The 21,431-nt window shown below is 28.8% G+C and overlaps 1 protein-coding gene across 5 annotated transcripts in view; it reads right to left on the bottom strand.

The window, feature by feature from the left end:
• LOC130897272 (protein prickle-like) overlaps positions 1-21,431 on the bottom strand; it is a 629,019-nt gene that overhangs the window by 142,388 nt on the left and 465,200 nt on the right. Inside the window, exons 2-3 of one of the 5 annotated variants that reach the window (XM_057806038.1) lie at positions 5,567-6,187; positions 3,589-4,024 (exon numbers count right to left, since the gene is read on the bottom strand). The exons of 2 other annotated variants lie outside the window; for them this stretch is intronic. In XM_057806038.1, the coding sequence (XP_057662021.1) occupies positions 3,589-3,908 (320 nt within the window). In that variant the 5' untranslated portion in view covers positions 3,909-4,024; positions 5,567-6,187. Of the gene's footprint in view, positions 1-3,588; positions 4,025-5,566; positions 6,188-21,431 lie in introns of those variants that run through there. 2 more of the 5 variants (XM_057806036.1, XM_057806040.1) reach the window with 2 other exon arrangements.

The following is a 21,431-nucleotide window of genomic DNA, read 5'->3' as shown; positions in this document are numbered from 1 at the left end:
ACAATTTTCTGCGGATCACAGATATTATGCATTTGTTGAAAAATGAATAAAAATGCAGTAGGAGAATAAAAAGAATTAGGTCAGCATTTGGACACATTCTACAATATTACACTATAATTAAGGAGAGTCTTTGTAAGTAAGTAAAGAGTGAAGAATCAATGTGAGAACTTTTCTATTATACGAAGAGGATATGCTTTTAACAGTGGAGAAACAGAAGTAAGTTTCAAAATACAATCTATTTTATTAACGTGAAGTTAACTGCTGAAGTTAACTTTTCTTCTTCGTTTTATCAAATCAAATTGAAAATAAATTGTATCAGATTTAAGACAATACAACAGTGTTTATTGATAAAATTTCGGATGATATTTTGATTTAAACGATTTAGTTAATGTAATCATATACTAACTGAATGGAATGAATGAACCACGTTTATTTTTGAGTGATAAAACTTGATAAAAATCAATAAATGTAAATTGATATGTGGGGTAATGGAATAATGTGTCATTGTGGTTTGTACAAAAATTTGTGTTGCCTATAATAAATAAATTTTTCCATCTCATTGTCTCTATTGAGAATGATATGTGACTTACAGCTTGAAAGAACATCTGTGATTTATTTGCAACATATATAACAGAAGATCGCAATGTTGCTTTCAATTCAATCACGTAGATCTCCGACACATCAGGACGCCAATCTGTTCACTCAACCACGACAGTAGATCGTTCCTAAGAAACGAAGAAATATCACAAATAGTACGGTCCATTTGAAACAAACGATTGCAGCTTAATGAAGAAAACTTTGGAATTTCAATAATGTCTTATAGTAGAGATCAGTTATTTTACATACCACTCATAATTATTGAGTAACAGGTATATTCTGTTTAAAAATGAGTATAATAATAATTTTATGATAGAACAGATGAAAAAACCGATTAGAGTATATTAATGTGAAACATTTTAATAACCTGTTTCGACATTACAGCCTCCAATTATTAGACATATAGTTTGGGGTTATTATTTTTCTTTCAAAAGCTCCCATCATTAGCAATTCAAAAAATGTAGCGATTTGCAGGTTGATAGCAAAAATTACGTAGAAAAAAATGGAATTCTATAACATTTACCACTAATACTAGTTTTTGATAATATAAAACATACAAAAAAATATCAATGGATTCGATGTTTAGGTGTGATCCTCCTTATTGTAACCGTTAATCTTTGGTGTAAGTCATCTAAGTTGAGATCAGTTAACAGCTCTGACTATCCTATCGATCCTAGTCTTCATTTGTAGGATTTTCAAATATTGCGTCGAGGTACTGATGGATATTGGTGATTGAAAAATATAATTACTTTATGTGTTAATTTTTGAAATATATTTTGAAACGATAACATTTTAAATGGAGATCTCCCAAGCAATATATCAGAAGGTTATATTTTGATGCTGTACCTGCCATTCCAAGTAGGGTTAAGTTACATTTTTGACTTTACTTTTGTCAATTTATTATTTAGATTTGATGTGTTTGAAGATATTCATAATAAGTATATTAAGTGAAAAATGGAATTCTTTCCTTTGTCTTTTCCACAATATGTAATGAGATTGGCAACTTATGAATAATTACTGCCCTATAATGCTAAGTAAAATCATGGGAAAGAGAACTATGGGCCATGAAAGGATTCCAGTGCCAAGCAATCTAATATAGTGGCAAGGCTGCAACTCAAAAATTATTTAGAGCTACATTTAGTAACGTAAAAATTGCAATGATCGTTATCAATCTCAACCAATTACCCCTAGTTTGGATATATTAAGCTTTATATAAATTTAATATCATGAAGAAGCTGATGATAGTGAAAACGAAAAAAAATAGCATTCAAATTTCACTAGTTTCAGAGAAATTTTGTAAAAACTTAGGAAGAAATACTAAAAATTTATACTAATAAATATATCATAAAATAGTTTTCTGCTCAAATTATTTCAACGTATCAATCGAAGAATTTTAGTTGTCAAAAATGATTGATATATGTACTTCCAATTTTCCTTTTGTCCGCCTTTTCCATGTCTATATGTTCTTAGTAATTCTAAAACGACACTGGACATCTTAATTAAAATTTTTATTATTAAATTATGATAACGGGCTGTTATGAATGCATAAAAAGAAATCCCACATGTCAATAAAATTCTTATAGCTTAATACCAATTCCTTTTAGAAAGTTAAGCATACAAATTTCATAAACTAACACTTCTAGAATTGAGAATATATATTATTATACAAGCTGTAGTGAATAAGTGTTTGATTGTTGTTTTTAGGTGGAATATAATTGGAATTGAAGTTTCACGATAAACCCCGACAGTTAAATAATTTCAGGAAGTACAATATCTCCTGATTATTTCATAACAGTTATTTGGCATGAATTTCCATTATGTTATACTATATATTCTATCACTTATTTTAGAAAGCATCAAAATAATTTACGTCTCAGACTGATAAAAAAATATGACATTCTATGAAATATGAAACAAGTGACAAATTACAATTTAAGAAAAAAAAATTCGTTTTGAATCACTTTCTGATCTGCTACAAGAATAAATAGTTTGAAAAAACTAAAAAAATTCGCTTTTAAAGCGAAAATCATTTTGAAAGTGAACTACAACAATAATGAATAAAAAATACTAGCTTATTATGAAAAAAGCATCGGGTGCTCGATTCATGAGAAATATGGAACGAAACGCCCCACACTTTTTCCACAATAATACTAGTATTTTTCATTCATTATGGTTTAAGCTTTCTTTAAAAATTATTTTTTTAGTTTGATGTGCTTTAAAAGCGTGTTTTTAATTTTTTTAACATTATAGTGTCTTTATTGATACTACCCTTGTATAATGGCTTCGCTCGTCGAAGCTTGTATCGATCCGTAACATTGTAGCCCTAAACTCCAACATGGAGATCGGAGGTCCTCTATCTAACGAAATTTTTATTAAATAAACCACTTATTCTTAGTCCAAAGAAAAGTTACAAACAAGCTCACAAGCAAAACAACATACAGGTGAAGCTAATATAGTGTTAAAAATTAGACTTTTTTTCTTAAAAACCTATAGAACCAAATATTGACATTTAACAACAAGAATCATCTACGCGTAATAAATCAAATTTCATATTGACTGAAATTACTTAAATTCAATAATAAAGTTGCAAAACTGATATATTGTGAGTTATCATTGGTTTATAAATGGATTACCTCTTAAGTTTCTAAATTTAGGAAAACCAAATTTTACAATAGAGACTTTTTTAAAACTAAAGCGAGATCATTTGGATATGTTTCAAGATTCAATACTATTACCAATCTACAAGAATATTATCATTACAACCTTAACTCTAGCTATATTTAAATATATAAAGAGATAAGTGAAATTTTTGTGTTAAAATTAAATGATGGAAATGGAAGGCCACATATTTTCTGGTAGTATATTACGTTTTACTACATAATTAGTTGATACAATTGATTCTCAATTGATTTGTCAAAAATTAGGAATAGAATAGCTTTTCTAGCTATCAATTGAATTTTATTATTTTCTTATATTAATATTAAAACTTACTCATCTAATTCCAAGCTTCCTAATCCTGGTGAACTGTTCCCATCTTTATTAGGCGAAGGCGTCCTTATTTCATCAACACTAAAACTTTCACACACTCGAGTCTCATTTTTTTCATCTGCTAACGCATTTTCGTAAAAATTTTGAAAGTATTGTAATCCTTGACTCGAACTTTTTTCGATATTTTCCGATTTTTTACCGTACAGTTGTCGATAATATTTTTCTTGATCACCGTACATCCAACACACTTTCCACCATTGACGGCACATCAACACATTTGCCGAAGCACTGGTATTTTCCCGTTTCAAAGCGGTGTTCGACATTTGGATGTCTAGCTGGAGCAAGAGTTTTATATGTTTTTAAAATAATTTCACTAAGCCAACTAGTTTCATCAAAAATATATTAGACTTTACAAACTAGTTTTCTGGGTTTAATAAATCTGAAAAAATTGTAATTTTTTTATATCTTATTTAGTAAAATAATTTTTCAAGACTACTACATATAGAAACAGCATAGCTTTCGAATTAGCCTCTAAAAATTCCTTATTTTAATGGTAAGTGCATGCTTTAAATTACAAATGTGTATGAGTTGACTATGTCCTAAGTTTCAAACTAAAAAAACCAATCAACACCAAAAAAAATGTGATTATTAAACGATAATTATTTCTCGAATACCTCAGATTAATAGTTTTGTTATTTCTGTATTGAAGAGAAATTTACTTCAGTGGAAATTGTAATTATAATCATATATAACAATCGAAAGTGGCCAAATAATAGAGGAACATTATTTTAAAATATGAATGTGTGTTTAGTATGAATATCACCAACGTCTAATTTAGTTATGAATAAACAGTCAATACAAATTGGAAAAAAATAAACAATAGCCGGATATAGGAAGCTGGATTATAGCAACCTTTGGATTCTACTAAATTTAAAAAAAATATTTTTCGAACACATCGACAAGTGATAAGTTAGATATTCTCTAAAAGATATCAGTTTTTCTAGAACAACATATTTGAATACTTTCTATTTATTTAGTTACAATCAATGCCAAGATGTTTTAAGGAGATTTTTGTCGATTTTGTTGTCGGAAATAGACACTACAGGCATATTATGTGATATTTATGATTTTATCACAATAAATCAGGATATGAGATTGGGAAATATGATAATGGAGACAAAAAAACTAAAATGAAATATAATAAGACTAATATACATGTGAAAAAAACTAATGTTATGGAAGTCAGATAAAATTCCAATGACGTGAAAATAAAATGATAACCCCGTTGCTCGAGACATGACAATATCCTATTGGTTGTTATAGGTAGGTGATATGTTGAATATTCAAAGCATCGTATATGTCAAGTTTCATTATATTATGTTATAAACTAGTTCACACCATTCAATTTATTGTATCAAGTTGATTAATTAAGAAAATAAATCAGTATGTTCGTATGATCAAACACTCTGATTATTTTTATTCAATATATAAGAAAATCAAATTTGGAAAAACTAGTACATAATGTAACTAACTTTGAGAAGTTTATATATTACTTAAGTCAAATGATGGAAATTGAAGGACAACAATTTCTTTCATTGGATATTTTTTCTGTTTTTAAAATGGAATGTACTGAGATTCCGTTATAATAGAATTCAAATATCACAATTAAATTTTGATAAATAAGCAACAATATGAAACCAAAATGACATATAAATATATTATGTACACCTTAGAAAGTTATTGAAATTATAGAATTCAAAATTAGTAGTTGTGTCTAGAAATGACATACAATTACAAAAGTAGGAAAAAAAATGAAGTGGGGAAACTTGTTAAGGCTGGAACCGAAAATTCAAGTAGAAAAACAAGGGATTATTTTTATCGAAATGAATAATTATTGATTTTGTAACATTTTAGTTATAGTATTAAAGTATAATGATTTCTAATGAGATTGTGAAAATACAATACCGGATACTCTTTTAACCTTTTTACTACGATGTCCTCCTATAGTCGGAGCAGTGGAGCTGTCAAATCAACAAACTCTGTCTGTTATCATTTCGAAGCTGGTTTTTGTATCAAATGAATCTAATATTTCCGAGGAAATTCGTAATACTGCAATTCTCTATTAATTAATGTAATTTTCAATCTTTCAATATCCGGATATCCTATATTTTTACATTATATTTCGATCATAGTTTCAGTCCCTGATGATGAATAATTATTCGAAAGCTTGGAATACGTCTAAAAAGTACATTTTGCTGTTTCATTACCACAATTCCAGAACAATCACATTTATAGATGAGGTAATAAATATACTTCTGGATAAAATTAGTAACTACTAAGCAGAGTGAACATTCCAGTTTCAGAAAAAATCCTATGAGTATTACCGTTGAATATTCCAATAGCGAGAATATAAAATACACGTCGAAAATTGATTTCATTACTTAATGTCACTTCCCAGGTCAATTTGCCATCCATCACACTTTACACTACACACTAATATGTTTCATCTTTTTCTTCTGAGTTAACTTTCCTTAATCTTTTTCTATTAATCGCCTGAACAACTAAATAAACATTCCCTAGTTGTGTATATTTACAAGACCACCTGCAAATGAAAGAAATAATTTTAAGAAATAAACCATGTGTTAAATATGACAGGTGCTTTGGACTTTTTTGTAGTAGAAAATTAATTTGTATTGGTTTAATCAGCGCGCCGGATGGTTTGAAACATTTTTTTAGAAATAATAGAAACGTTTATATTAATAAGTATAGAGAATTATTATTTTTACAGAGCCATATAAGAAGGTTTTATGACATTGATAAATCTAATATAGTTATAGCTCTCACTACATGAATTTCGAAATAAAATCATGGATCGTTTAATAATTGAATTTCTAGAATAAAATTTCAAATTCCTGAAGTCTGTTCATCCATTTTAGATTTATATTTTTTTTTTATATGAATCGAAAATGTTTTTTTCTTAATCATGCGGTTTTTTCCTAAGCCATAGTTTATTAGTGATATATTATTCTATTACGACATTTTATCTATTTTACGATTATTGTGATGTTTGTTTAACATAAACAACAATATAATTATTCCAAGGATCTGGCAGTTCCAGTTATTGATTTCATGTAATGTACCATCATCAAATCTAAATAAATCTATTATCTTGTTCAATCTTGGATGTGAACTAATATTCGTATGTTGTTACAACTGTCTAATGTTTTGCATAATATTTTTTGATGAAGCATTGATCCGGTAATCTATATAACGAGAAAAAATGGAATATTAATATTTAGGTTTTTCATTCATACATGCGATAAAATTATATGCTTATGCTTCTAAATAGTAGCCACCAATTTGTTTATATAATTCGTCCTCGAATTCGAGGTATTTTGAATATTCAAGTATTACAATATCGAAAATAAATTTATATATGAGTTCCCTTGAAATAATTGTGATGATATTTACGTAGGATAGATACCAAGAAAAATATAATATAATGCCAAAAAAATCCTTGTAACGGAATTGAGTACAAGAAAACGAAAGAATATGTTCCTTATATAGTTGGTGAGGAACATTTTACGGATTTTGATACAGTCAGTATTTTAAATGAATAGACAAGTAGAAAAAGTTTTCGATGAACCAAATATCGCAAGAACCATATATCATTGATAAAAAATGAAATAATTCCAGTCATATTCATTACTACTTATCAATCATCGTTAAAAACAAACAAAAATCTTGTAATAGAAAATTATTTTGAATACATTCCAATTTATAATTATATTAAATGAAAAAGATAAAATTTGATTCAGCAGAACTTATTTTTATTGTATCTTTATTATAATAATTATTTTTTTCAAACCTCATTTCATATACTTTCACATTTACAATTATTTATTTGAATACCAAAGTTTCATTTTATTTTACCATCTCTCTACAACATTGTGCAGCAATTTAGTTTCCTATCCTCAATAATGAAAACGATTTCCAATCAATCAGGTAATAATTTAAATCAAGAACGTTTTTGTATATAATAACTTAAATCAAGGACGCACCATCTTTACGTAGAAACAGATTGTACTTTGATATTCGGATAATCAATCAGTTTAAATATAAGGTGTGTCAATTTTAGGTAATACTTTGATGAAGACCAAAGGTAGGTTGGAACGTCAATCGTTAATTCTAATTTCACTGATAAATGAGAATTATCATCAAATTATCCTTCATATATAGTTGGAAAGATAGTTTTAGTTACATAAGGTGTGATAAATTCATGGGTAGATAACCTTTCATTGAGTGGGAGTTATATTATTTCACCATTCATTCATATGAACCTCATTAGAAATAATGTTATTAAAGTCATGGAAATTATTATTGACTTGTTAATAAAGGCGAAATTATTGTTGATCAGCTTTGACTAGACATTGTTATCATAGATATAAATATCGAATATAGTCCCCATCCTGCAAGAAATATAATTTTTTGAGATATTCCTAATTGATCATTATATTTAGAATTTCTATTTTCACTGTTAACAGATTAAAATATTCACTCGTTGTGAAATATGATATAACTAAGCCAAATGAATTGAAAATCATTTGAATCGAAGTAATTTAAGATCGTACGTGGAAAATAAGTAAGCAAACCAAATGAAAATCAGCGTTTTTAGGCTCTGAGTAACTTAGGCAAATTATTTGGGATAAATATCCAAGATATAGAGTTACAATAAAAAAATAATTTTCAAAACCAGATTCATTAAAAAGTATTATAGTTACAAGTATGATTTAAATATAAAAATAATCGCAGTTTTCTGCTGGCTTGGCAGCACTAGTTCAATAGATTTATTTTATCTTTAACGAATTCAGATCAGTAACTACCCAAATGGAGAATGAGCCATGAAATAATTTGAAATATGAAAAATTTTCACAGCAGTGCTAGAAGAAGGTAAGGAAAAAATTCGCTCGCTTAACAAAACATTTCTTCGCTTTATAGCCTGGCCTTCCAGGACGCAAAGTTCGTGCGTCACTTTTTCTTTTAGAGACATATTAAGACCCTTTTTCATGTACCCCTACTGAAATAGATGAATAAACATTTACGAAATTACACTGCAAAATATTTGGAATACATTGAACTATTGTGTGAACGTAGAGCAAACATGAAATTAAAATATTGTTTCTTTTTCGTTTCTTATATCCATTCTACGTATGATGAAATTTTTGGAAAATTAAGTTTTTAACATGGATATTCTATTTATTTCATAATATTCATTACCAAAATTTATTTAACAGTTCAGATGGAATTCTCTAATCAAATTTCCACCAAATTTTAACCAACCTATCAACTTGAAAATTCGAACGATCTCTGACTTTTTTGGACAGCAGATGAAACAATAAAATATTTGGTGATATTTAATAATATTGTGAGTGGGGAGTTCAGAAGCAGCGGGATACAAAGGCCCACAATTTATCGTTTTCTTATGTTTATTCACTCTTGTTGTTTCCACATTTCAAAAATTTTTTAACTTTATCACATTTTGTTTCAATAGCAGATTTTTCAGCTAATTATTTATTAGAAATTGATAGATCATAATTGACCAGTATACATTTCTGTATTTTTGTCAACATCAACTTGTTTTATTAAAACCATTCTTAGAGACAAATGCTTTCAATAAAATTCTAAATAAATAGTTATTTTTGAATATTATTTTTTCTATAAATTTTTTCAATAAAATACTATCAGTTTCACTGTGAAGGAGAGTATACTGACATATTTATATTCTTGTTTTGATAAATATCTGAGACACATAAACAAGCGCACACAAATAGACGATTATAGATTCAATATTTCTTACCTCTTAGGATTATGGGATAATATTGAACTATAGATATAAAGATGAGGTGTGGAAGAACGCGGGACGCAGTATGCGTCTCATAAACTAATATCTAATACGTTTTCCAGTTCAATGGCGCAGAAAAAGGTAACTCTCTTTTCGTAATTCCAAAGTAAATATTTACTGTCTACGCCGCTTCTAATGAACACTATTCTAGAATACAGGTGAAGTAAAATTTTATATATTTGTAAATATCACGTAAATTGGGCATATTTTTATAATACATTATTCCATGAGAATAATAATTGGAAATATTGGAAATAATATTGGAAAATTATCAATGAATTATAATCGTCATTTTAATGAATAGTTTTTTGAGATAAATCGAATGATCTTCATCAGTGTATTAAAAAAATCCGTTTTCAAATACGAAAATTGATAGAGAAAACATTTGTCAAAATTTAATTAAAACTGATGATCACATTTAGTTCATAATTAAAGTCGTCCATCAAATGAAGTAACTCATTTACATTAGAACTAAGAAGACACAAAGAAATTAGATTGTCAAGAAATTGGAAAATAACTGATTTTTGAAAATAAAGAAACTATAACACTTCTGCATTTTTTATCCGAATATATCAAATATTAGATTAAACTGGACAAGAAGGATTTGAAAATTGACTCTTCTATTAACCACCACGATGTCAGATCTATTATTTGTCACCTGTGTGGTCGGAGTACAGTCTGAAATTGTAATTTTCACGCACGTTCTGCAGCTAGTACTTATGGTGTATTAGAATTGAGAAGACTTGCTGGACAGTTTCTGGTGAATGAGGTTGGACACTTGATTATTCGTTAGCTATTTTGTGTACTTCCAATAATTTTCGAAATGAAAATTACTACAGTATAATACAGTTGCTACCTAAGTTTTGAGATATTGCAACAGTGATGTGAATATGTCGTTTTTTTTAACGGTGAACGTACTTAGAACGTGTTGTCATACGAGTGCTATTTGAGTTGTTCACAGATACTTGAATTATTCATGGCCAAAAGATGGAATTACATCGCAAACATCTCCGATTTTCTATAACTTTCGATGTGGAATAAGCCAAAAGGAGTATCCCGATCAACTCGCTTCGACGTTTGGCAGTGAAGCACCATCTCGAACCAGCTGGTTTTCCGAATTCAATAGTGGTCGCGATTCGCTACAGAATCAATTTCGTCCATGTCGTCCGAAATCGACTATTGTGCCAGAAAACAACGATGCTGTGTGCAAACTGATATTGTAAGATGGTCATGTGACGCACCGTGAAATTGAGGCATACTTGGGCATTGATTCCACTTGCATACATTTAATTTGCGTGAAAATGTGGCTATCAAAAATATTTGTTCGCTTTGGATACCGCATAATCTGATAACCGCTCAGTGTCCATTGGTGCACAGAAATACTGCAAAAATTCAATCTCAGTGATTCCAAAGAGGTCTATAAGATCATGATTGGCGACGATTCATGAATCTATGCATATAAATCTAAAACTAAACAATAATCCACTGTATGGGTTTGCAAGAAGTGTTCTTAAAAATCAGGAAAACAAATTGCAGAAGACGACTACATTAGTCTAAACAAAAACGTTTTGAATGGTCAAAACATAGTCATCTGACGTACAGTCTTTGTTTGGTTGTTTGATTTCTTATTTTTTCCGCAGTTCAAATATTTGTCTCGAAACTTAAGTAGTAACTCTATTAGTAAAAAATTCTTAAAAATATAAGGATCTATATTATTTGAAAAAAAAATAATAATTTCAATTATTAATGATATGTATTTATCGTTTGAAGTTAAACACATTTTAGAAGGAATACTAATTAAGTTCACTTGTCTATGTACAAAATATAAATTTTCAAGATATCTGGAAATATATATATGTACATATATATATATATATATATATATATATATATATATATATATATATATATATATGTATATATATATATATATGTGTGTATATATATAGAAAAATGAACAAATAAACACAAGAAACAAATGAAAATGGACAATATCCCGTTTGTTTAACTAATCAAGGTGTTGGAATTATAAACCTCCTCCAAAAATTTCGTGTCTGCTTTGTTCTAGTCTTAGTACTTCCGGATTCTACAAAAATTCTCATGCAAACGCGCCTAACTGAATTATCTAGATTTAGTAGTAGTATATTAGAAACCTTCAATCGAATATGAAAATGATTATTCATCAACCGTTGAAAGTAAAAGAAGTATTCTATGCAGTTTTCAATATTTAAAATACATCGATGACGACACCACTGCCAATAAAATTTGTGATTGGTAATTGTATTCTCATTTGTTATTCATGAAAGACGATAGTGAATCAGTCAATAGAGTCAATTATATCAAGCAGGACTTGGCTTGCACGAAGAGAGGAAAAAAACGGCCAAACACGACTTGTGACGGCTTTGCTACACATTGACTCAGACTAATTCTCCGACTAATGGACTGAGTACACATCAGCTAACTTATCTTTTAAAGATTTTTCAGTTAGATAAGTTCGGATAACTTGACAAGTTAAGATATGGAATAAAAAAATGTTTATCAATATCATTTATTGTGAAAAGTGTGAGACTACTTTTCCAAATATTCCATTATCAATTTTTAATTCATAAATCTATATGGTGATATATGTATTAGAAAAAGTTTCAGTAGTGTCTTAGACATGATTCCACCTATGAAGTAAAAATAAAAGTAATAAGCGAAAAACTTGAAATTGATAATTACCTATAAATATTTGTTAGAATCTAATGTCAGTATACACTTTAATAATGGTTCATATTGGAATATTCCAATATGAAACAGACAATGTATCATTACTTTTGGAACACCTGAATTTGTTAAACGAGCAATTTGCGAATTGTGTTGATCTCTATGACTAGAGCAATGTGTTGTGTGCTTGTATAATTTTATATTAGCCATTAACTAAAATTTTCAATGGTATTGATAATTATTATTTTAATATAAAATTATTGAGAACAGATATATCTATTTTGATTATGGAATCACATTCTACATGAGTTCATTTTTAGATAATAATATAATTCAATATGTTGAAAATACTGAATAGTGAAAACATATATATAGCGAGCTTATAAAAAATTTCTAGAGTTTCCGCAGAACTCAAGTTATATTCGTCATAAAAATGATATTCTGCAAAGCTGTTATCATTATAAAATAACTGGATCTTGTATATTATTATTTTTAGCATTTTAATTAAATTCAAAGTTATCTTAATCTGCAGATCACTACCTTATCTTATTTTGTGAACACTGATTTAGTAATGTTGACATTCTGACTACCTGTACCGATTTTTTTTATCTTATGAGCCGAAGAAAAGCCAGTTTTTTAATACATTCTTGTTACGTATGTACCTTCGTGATTTTTTTCATTCCTTTTATTAATCACCCAGTTTTCAGAGCTGTATGGCAATATACTTTGTACCATTGTACTGAAAATTCTGTTTACAGGGTTTAGTTGTTCAATGCCTTCTTCAGGGCGATTAATGCTAGGTGTATGTTTTTGTGTGAGGAATATTTCTTTTTTAGGTGTTGTTGAGTTGTGTAAATGTGATCTATTGTCAACCTTCCTGCTGTGAATGTTGCCTGTTCTTTCTTTTTTTCTCCAATTTGTTATTCATTAGTCATTCTTCCGGTATGCTTTCTCCATTTATCACTCTCTGGAATGAATTTCGTAGTATTCGGATCCGTATTTGACATATTTCGATACTACTCGTCCTGATTTAGTCGCTTTTCCGTTTTTGAGCAATTACTGTTGTACGGACTTCTTTTGAAGTTATTTGGATTTGTATTTGATATTACTACAAATTACAAACTTTGTTTTAAGAACTTATGGGAATTATTGAGCAAATCATCTCAATGTTTTTTTTATGTATAAAATTGTGGAAGAAAGTTTTTGCCAGCACTATAAATATTTCGAAAAAGTCTTTTCAATGTCATAAACTAATGTTCATTATTATGATAGTTTATTCATGTTTGTATATAATTCTAAAATGTCTCAAAATGTGAAGAGTGAACTACTATTAATTTGATTAGGTATATTGACATAAAAAATCGTAACATGAACTACTTTAACTGTTTGTTATAATGTCAGCTTCTAACTACTTCCAGTTGCGCTTACTTTACTTTTAAGGGGAACTGTCCCTAAAAATTTGACGCGAACTTTTTTCCAACTATAAATTGATTGATTATTTTTTCGATACATAAATCTTCCATTCAAATGAAAGAAAAAATATATAACAGTTATACTTTCTCCGATATCTTCAATAACTGTATTTTTATACGTCTACACTCCGGAGAAATTACACTTGTTATTTGTTTTCGATACAAATAAAACCTGTCTCAATATATTTTCTCGTATAGAACCAATACAAATAAATATGCCGTTATGACTAGATTCTGCTTTTGCTAACTCACTGTACCGGAATGATAAATTGATGGAATTTTCTTTCATTGTATTGACCCGTATCACACAGTATATGCAAATATAGATATACATGAACATCCCAATAGTTATAATAACAATCGGTTTGTAAAGTTGGTTTGGTTGTTTGTAATGGTGAAAATTTGAATATTACCTAATAATAATTTTGCCAATTATTGCTTAAAATGTAGTTGCGACAATTAAATCTCACTGTATTTTAAGGGTTTTTGATGCTTATTTTATTTAATGAATAATTTCTGTTATAAATGTTTTGTAATATCAAATCAAAAGAATATTAGTAATATCAAAAAAACCGCGTTGACTGTAAAATAACTTTTATTGTTACTCTCGTAATATAAAAATTCATTTAAAGATATTTTTTCATGAAAACTCATGTTTGATATCTAATAAGTTAAGAGAAATAGCGTTGACAAATTATCGATTTCATGGAAGATGGAAATTTAAGAAGATTTAGACGTATAAAATACAAATTAAATTTCATGTATTATAAATAGGTCTTCAAGGGCCATGATAGTAGCCTTGAACATTCTGGAAAAATTATTTTAATCAGCTAAAAGAAAGAATGAGCGTAGCTATCTGTGACACCTCAAATTATTTCGAATTGTTCGTGTCAGAAAAGCTTGTATTGGAGATATTGGAGATACTTTCAAATAACATCCACCAAAACTAACTTACACCATTTGAGGATAATGAAAGTGTCAATTATGTCGAGATCCTCTACAAACTCAACCGAAAATCTTCCTTCTCTGACGCAATTCTTCCAACAAAAGGAGATGACCATCTCCAAACTCATTTTAACTCTAGACCAAAAAAAAAGTTATTCTCACTGCTACATCCATCAGATCTCGTACCATCCAAATATACATAACAATCCAAACCTACCAAAAACCCAGAACCTCCCCCCATCCACTCCAATGGTCTCATCTATCTATTTCCAAACAGCAATTTCTTGAACATACAACACAAGAACTGTTGAGAGGACACATAATAATAATTTTACTATCTTTCTAAAAATGCAGACCTCTAACAGGCCAAAAATATCTCCTATTTCATTGGCAACAAGAAAACCATCGTCATTGCTTTAAATTCAACGCCTAGACTTCTCATATTCTCTTTAAGATAGAAAAACTCATCTTATGTTAATTTAAAAATATAGTAGAATTGTGATGAAATTGTTTATCATTTGATAGAAACAAGTCATAATCAAGAAAAATACGTTTAATGTATTAATCTTCAAATTATATGATGATGAACAAGTCTAGAGTATCTGAAAATCTTTCATATCATTATTGTTGTTACCCACTCAATTTAGCCATCCATCCATGAAGATCAGATATTTCATATCAAAAAACGAATACTAACGTTTAACTATTTTATTGCCAAAACTTCCTTATTTCCTTGTCATATGTAAGTTTGTTTGAGCTTTGTGTGTTTGTTTGAGTGAGTTTGCTTGGCCACCAAGAGGCCCTGATTTAAATTCTTTGGATTTTTCAATTGGTTCGCAAATGAAGGCATTAGTTTACAAATAAAAAATTACTTCTCTTCCACAACTGCGACGGAAAATAGAAGAAGCCGCGAATGTGATTAAAAATAATAGACAAGGATTATTTGATATTAAGAGATCTTTACGAAAGCGGATCATAAAGTGTATTGAAGTAAATGGTGGGCATTTTGAGCATTTGCTTTGAAGTTTTTTATTTTTGTTTACAAATTTGTTATTGTTACATATTTAAGAAATAATAAAATTTTTTTATGAAAAAATTAAAATTTATTGAACTTTTTAGAAGCAAATAACTCGATAACCGATTGAGTTACACGAATCAAAGAAGAGTAACTTTTTTGTAGAATTCATTATTTTAGTTGTAAGTTTAGCCCAAAAAAAGTTTACTTTGAATTAATGAACACATACAAGTGTAACTAGCGCCCCCTAACCAATTAGCAAAAAACGTAAAATTGCCAATTTTTCAAAGAGAAATTCTGATAACATAAAAAATTATTGCGAAAATCAAAATTTAAATTTAAACTTTGAACACTCCATATCTCGGAAACTAGCAATATTTGCATGAGGCATGTTGTGCAGAATCATCATATTTTGAGGTCTAGAATCTACAGCTCATATATATATATATATATATATATATATATATATATATATATATATAGAATTATGAAAAAATGAAGCAATCATATTCTTTTTTTTACGAGTAAAAACGCATATATCAAACTTTTATTTTTTAAACAAGAGAAATTAACAAACCACAAAGGCAGAAAGTTCTGCGAAATCATATGTACATGTAGAAATCCTTAGGGTATATTTATGCAACTTCATCAACAATGCGATATCAAATCAAGCAATTACAAGAAACGGCCGTAATTGCCATCGTTGGGCCATCGGCAGTGTCTGTGTGACCGCGCGAATGTTTATGATTTGAAACGAAGGTCAGTTAAACTTAATGAAGGCTGAAGACTATAACTTGTAATAATAAAAGCCAATTGTGGTGGGGTCTTACGAGCGACAAGAAATATGATTTTTTATGGGGACAAGATTACGAAAGATTTCTTTTATGATTTTCGTTAGTGTCAGATGGGGAATCGTAAACAGGGGCAATTGCAAACAACTTGCATATCTCTTGAATTTGGCAGTAGAAATTACTTCCACTATAGTGGTCGCCCCCGATTTGTTTGTTGTATGGGAAAAATTTTTATTGGCAGGCTGCTTAAAAACGCAGCAACTGTAAACTTGATCTTGGGGTAATAGTGAACGTGTTTAAATTTACCCCAAAATATGTCGTTTTGGGGCGAATTTAAAGATTTTTGAAACTTTCAAATCTTTTTTTTTCAGAAACACGGTGAGAAATTATATAAAAAAGCGACTGAGTCTTCAGAAATGTACTCAAGAAGTCCCGCTTTGTCTATAGATATAGGAAACAATGTACCAAATTGTTTTGTTTGTCGAGCTAGAATGGGTTTGCAATGCGGTGAAAAGGAGTTTTTAGCCTAGTAAGCAAATACATAATATTGAAATCATTGAAGACCCCATTTAAGAGCAACATTCCTGGTCACTATTGAAATTTGGGCTTCATAGCAAGATACCCAAATATGTCATTCAAAATGCTTGAACATTTGCAGAAAAGTAGAAAGGAGGCACGTGATCTGTGTAGGATTTGTATAATAAGCTTAAAGAACTAAGTATGGAGATGTTGTTAAATGACCCAATTTAGGATAACTTACAAAATTCGATTTAATAGTGACCCTTGTAGGGTGAGAGAAATTGGTTGAAAAGGAAAAACAATATCTAGGGTGTGAAGTTAGTACTTTGGGAGTGCAATAAAATTACAGAATTCCAAGTTTCTAGCAAAACTGATATTTTAGAGAAAAAAAATTGAAACTCAATTTTGGTCATCACCTTTTAAGGGTGATATCTAGGAAAGGGGTGGGCTGATGAAATTTTGTTATAGGAAAGACCCCTCTTAATTTCTTATGGACAATCACTTCATAAATTTTGTAGCATGAATTTAGAAACATCCTGTATACAGAAAGTACAACGAATATTTCAAATTATAATTATATTCTATTGCAGGAAATTTGGATACCTTTTCCGCTGACAATTAATTAAACTCGAATATTTTCACTTGCCGATTAATCAGTTGGTTAATTTTATTTCCAGTTTGTTATCTCATAGTATTTAATAATGTATTAAACATATCTTTTGTATCCTTATCAGTTAGATTATTGTGGCTTAGAACTCAAAATAATGATTTCAAACTAAATATTCAATAAATCTGCTATTTTGGAAAACATAGATAAAATTGATGAATTACGTAGTCCTGGAAGTATTTTTATTTTCAATGACAAATTATATCAATTGATTGAATTTCCTTTTAACCAAGGAACAATTGTTGTTGGAACATCGATACGCATACACATTATGTCAAATATGCAAAAAAACCAAACTGCGGTATGATCCAATATTTTTAATTGTTGGTAGTGATTCAATATTCATATTCATATTCATATCGTACATATGATACAACCTCCGTATTTCTTGAGTTTCGATTTGTGAAAATATGTGACTTGTTCACGATAATCTGTCGATATACAATGAAAACGTGTTTGACAATCGCGGATAAATGCGAACGTTTTTGCGATAACTAAACACACATCGAGTCGGCCGCCGCTTTAAGATGCTGCAAAATTCGACACCTCCTTCTTTAGTCACGGTTTTAAATTTATTGACATTTTGTTCAGTATGCCTCTATCTTTCTACATGCATATACGAGCCGTTAAATTATCCTCAATAGGGTGTTCTTTATGAAGACGGAGTATGTGGGAATTTCGATATTTGAAAATAACTCGGAATTCCATTGGACATATCTTTTCTAAATGTAAATTACACAGGACGATTTGACAATTTCACAATGACTTTCAATACTGTACTTCATTTTTGAATATATGACTATCATTATAATGACTAGAGTCCACATGTCGCTTCAATATCAATAATAAAATAAAAATGACACATTTTGTTCATATTTCTTCCTTTATATCGAATGACATACATCAAAGATATGAATTCACTAACTAAAAAATAGAGAAACTGCACAACAGAACTGCAAAAATGTAGTTGTTTGGTCTTCATCCTTCAACAATAGATATTGTTATTCGACATAAATATGGACGCAAGAGAGGATGTAATAAATCATAATTAAACCGTATAACTCAGTGGTTTTTAACGTTTGTAGAGACGTAACAGGTAAAAACTCAAGTTGATGTTATTTAAACTCGATAAACTGAAATAGAAAAGTGTAGGTATATATAAAGAATGGAATATTATCAAGAATTCTCCAAATAACTCGTCAAGTGTACATATTTCAAAGATAATGCTAAACATCAATTTTCCAGGAAAATGATTTAAACTCACTATTATCAAAATTTGGATGTTCAGTTTTTGGGAAAATAAGTAATTGTTCTTATGTATTCCACAGATTTACATTGTTTTTCTTATATGAGAACGTACCTAGAGATATTAATCACAATTAATACAGCCTCTACTCATTTCAAGCTAGTTATTTCAATACTTATTTTATGAGAGTAATTGAAACAGCTCAAGTGTACTTACTGGAAATGATATTCTCAACATAAAATTAATAAGATAACTGTTTTCATTTCGACCAATTAATTTTGTTCTCATCTTAGTCTTTCTAGAATGCAATAAATAAACCTTTGAGAAATGAATCAATACATTCTTGCACAAACTAACCGTTCATAATAATTATCTTTTTTTAAATGTAATACAGCCATCCAAACTCTTAATCACATCAACTAATTGGAAATATTTCTTCCGCAGACTAGAATTTCTCTTCAAATTATCATATGTAATTGTTTTTATCTTATTCTAATGGCTCTTCGGTTCATTCATCGCAAAATATTAAGGTTATCTACTCAAATTTTAACCAGATATGGGAGAAATATGAAAAATCAGTATATAGTTCAGTTCAAATAGTGATTATTGACTAACCCCTAACATTTTGTGTAATGTTTGTTTGTAACAATATAATAAACCTAATTGAACTCAGTAATCAACAGAATATATATATATATATATATATATATATATATATATATATATATATATATATATATATATATATATATATATATATATTTATTGTCAGGTTTCTACCTATTGCAAACTAAGTCAGCTGTATATTTTATATCTATATTCAATTAAAGCTAAAGTACTGAAATTTAGCAATAAAATTGTTCATAAATTATAAATTTGTTGTACATTGGTGATTTCTCAAAGGCTTGTTTTTATGCACGTATAAGAGTTAAGAAATATATGATTGAAAACAGAAATAGCAGTGTTTTAGAATTATTGTATGTCAGTAGATGATTGAATGTATTCATGAGAGATATGACTTAAATTAATTTCAAATGGAAATTAAATTTTTAGTGATTCTATTTATCTTAGAATTAAGTACCTAGAAGTTTTTTTCATCTCTTGATATGATGAACAACAAAAGAGATATTTGAAAGTAAAAAGCCTATTTTTGTAGGTTAAAATATTGACGGATGCAGATTTTTTAATTTGATTGTTTTATCACAATGATAATAATTGTGGCATTGTTAGAAAAATATTTTCTAACTTTGACCAAAGTAATTCAAAGAAAAATAGAGGAGGCACGTTTTTGATTTGAAATTGGCCTCTGTCACAATCTTTAGAAAATAAATATGAACATTACTTAAGGAAATAAAAGAACTTATACAGGCGACAGGAAGCAAAAGTAAGATACTAAGAGCAAGACTATTTATCAATTCCAGATCGAACAACAAAGAAGTTTGTAACGAAAAGAGAAATAAAACAAGGAGATGGTGGACAGTAAAAGGCTGTTACTGCTTGTAATTGTTATGTACACGTTGTTAAGAATATAAAAAGAAAATGATAACACCTGAGTACTACAATTGGATATAGAATGATGGAAGCTATAAAATCGGTAAGCGATGTGGTATTAATAGCGAATTCTTAGAATAAAATTATAAAGGAAATGAATGTCTGGTCTACAGAAATAGAAAAAAAAAATGAAAATTTAAGTTATTATAGAAATTACATAAGAAGCTATGAAACAAACGTCAAAACAACCGTAAAAATATTAGAATAAAATGCAAATAGTTTGGAAAAAGAATAACATACTAATATCCTGAGAGTATGTTGCCGGAAGACGGACAAATACCTATATACAAAAATTACTAAAAGAGGGAATAAATCTATAAAAATTTATTACACATTGAGTAAATAATACGGAGATATGAAAATATTGATATGACTAAGAGAATCTTATAAAAAAATAAACAGGACAATTGAGTGGAGAAATCAAATAACGAAGACGTTAGTGGACCAACAAAAGTCAATAAAAAGAATAATCAAGAAATGGCTGAATCGATTTAAACATATCGTAAGAAGGAAGACAGTTAAATTTATAAGAAACATATTGAAGGCAAAAATCAACCAAAAATGTTCAACCAAAAACATTGAAGGGAATAAAAATAGCAAAAGATAGAAGACAGTGTAAGAAATGGGTAGACTTAATCCCATATCTAAACTGGTAAAAAAAACCTAGAAAAAAAGAGATCATAGCCCCGAGGAATCAAATTGCACTTGACTATTTACGGATCGAGAATACCACTACCTTGTGGAAGTATTCCTGAAATTAATTGGAAAAGTTGTATTCACAATAATCATATGTTTTATAATTATAATTTCCAATGCCGATAAATATTTATTCATAATAAAGTAAAATATTCTGTAAAACTTCTTTCGAATTCACATGAAACAACATTTATAGATGTATAATCAAAAATTCTGAGGTCACTAAAAGTTTATGAATAATAAACAGCATCTGGTATAACGAATCCATACCTGGTGTGTATGCAAAAATGTCGAACAACAGTTCAAAATATACCATTCTAGTCACAAAGATGTCTC

The sequence above is a fragment of the Diorhabda carinulata genome, chromosome 8 (assembly GCF_026250575.1).
Source record: "Diorhabda carinulata isolate Delta chromosome 8, icDioCari1.1, whole genome shotgun sequence".
Lineage (NCBI taxonomy): Eukaryota > Metazoa > Arthropoda > Insecta > Coleoptera > Chrysomelidae > Diorhabda > Diorhabda carinulata.
This window is presented reverse-complemented; position numbering and strand designations above follow the sequence as displayed.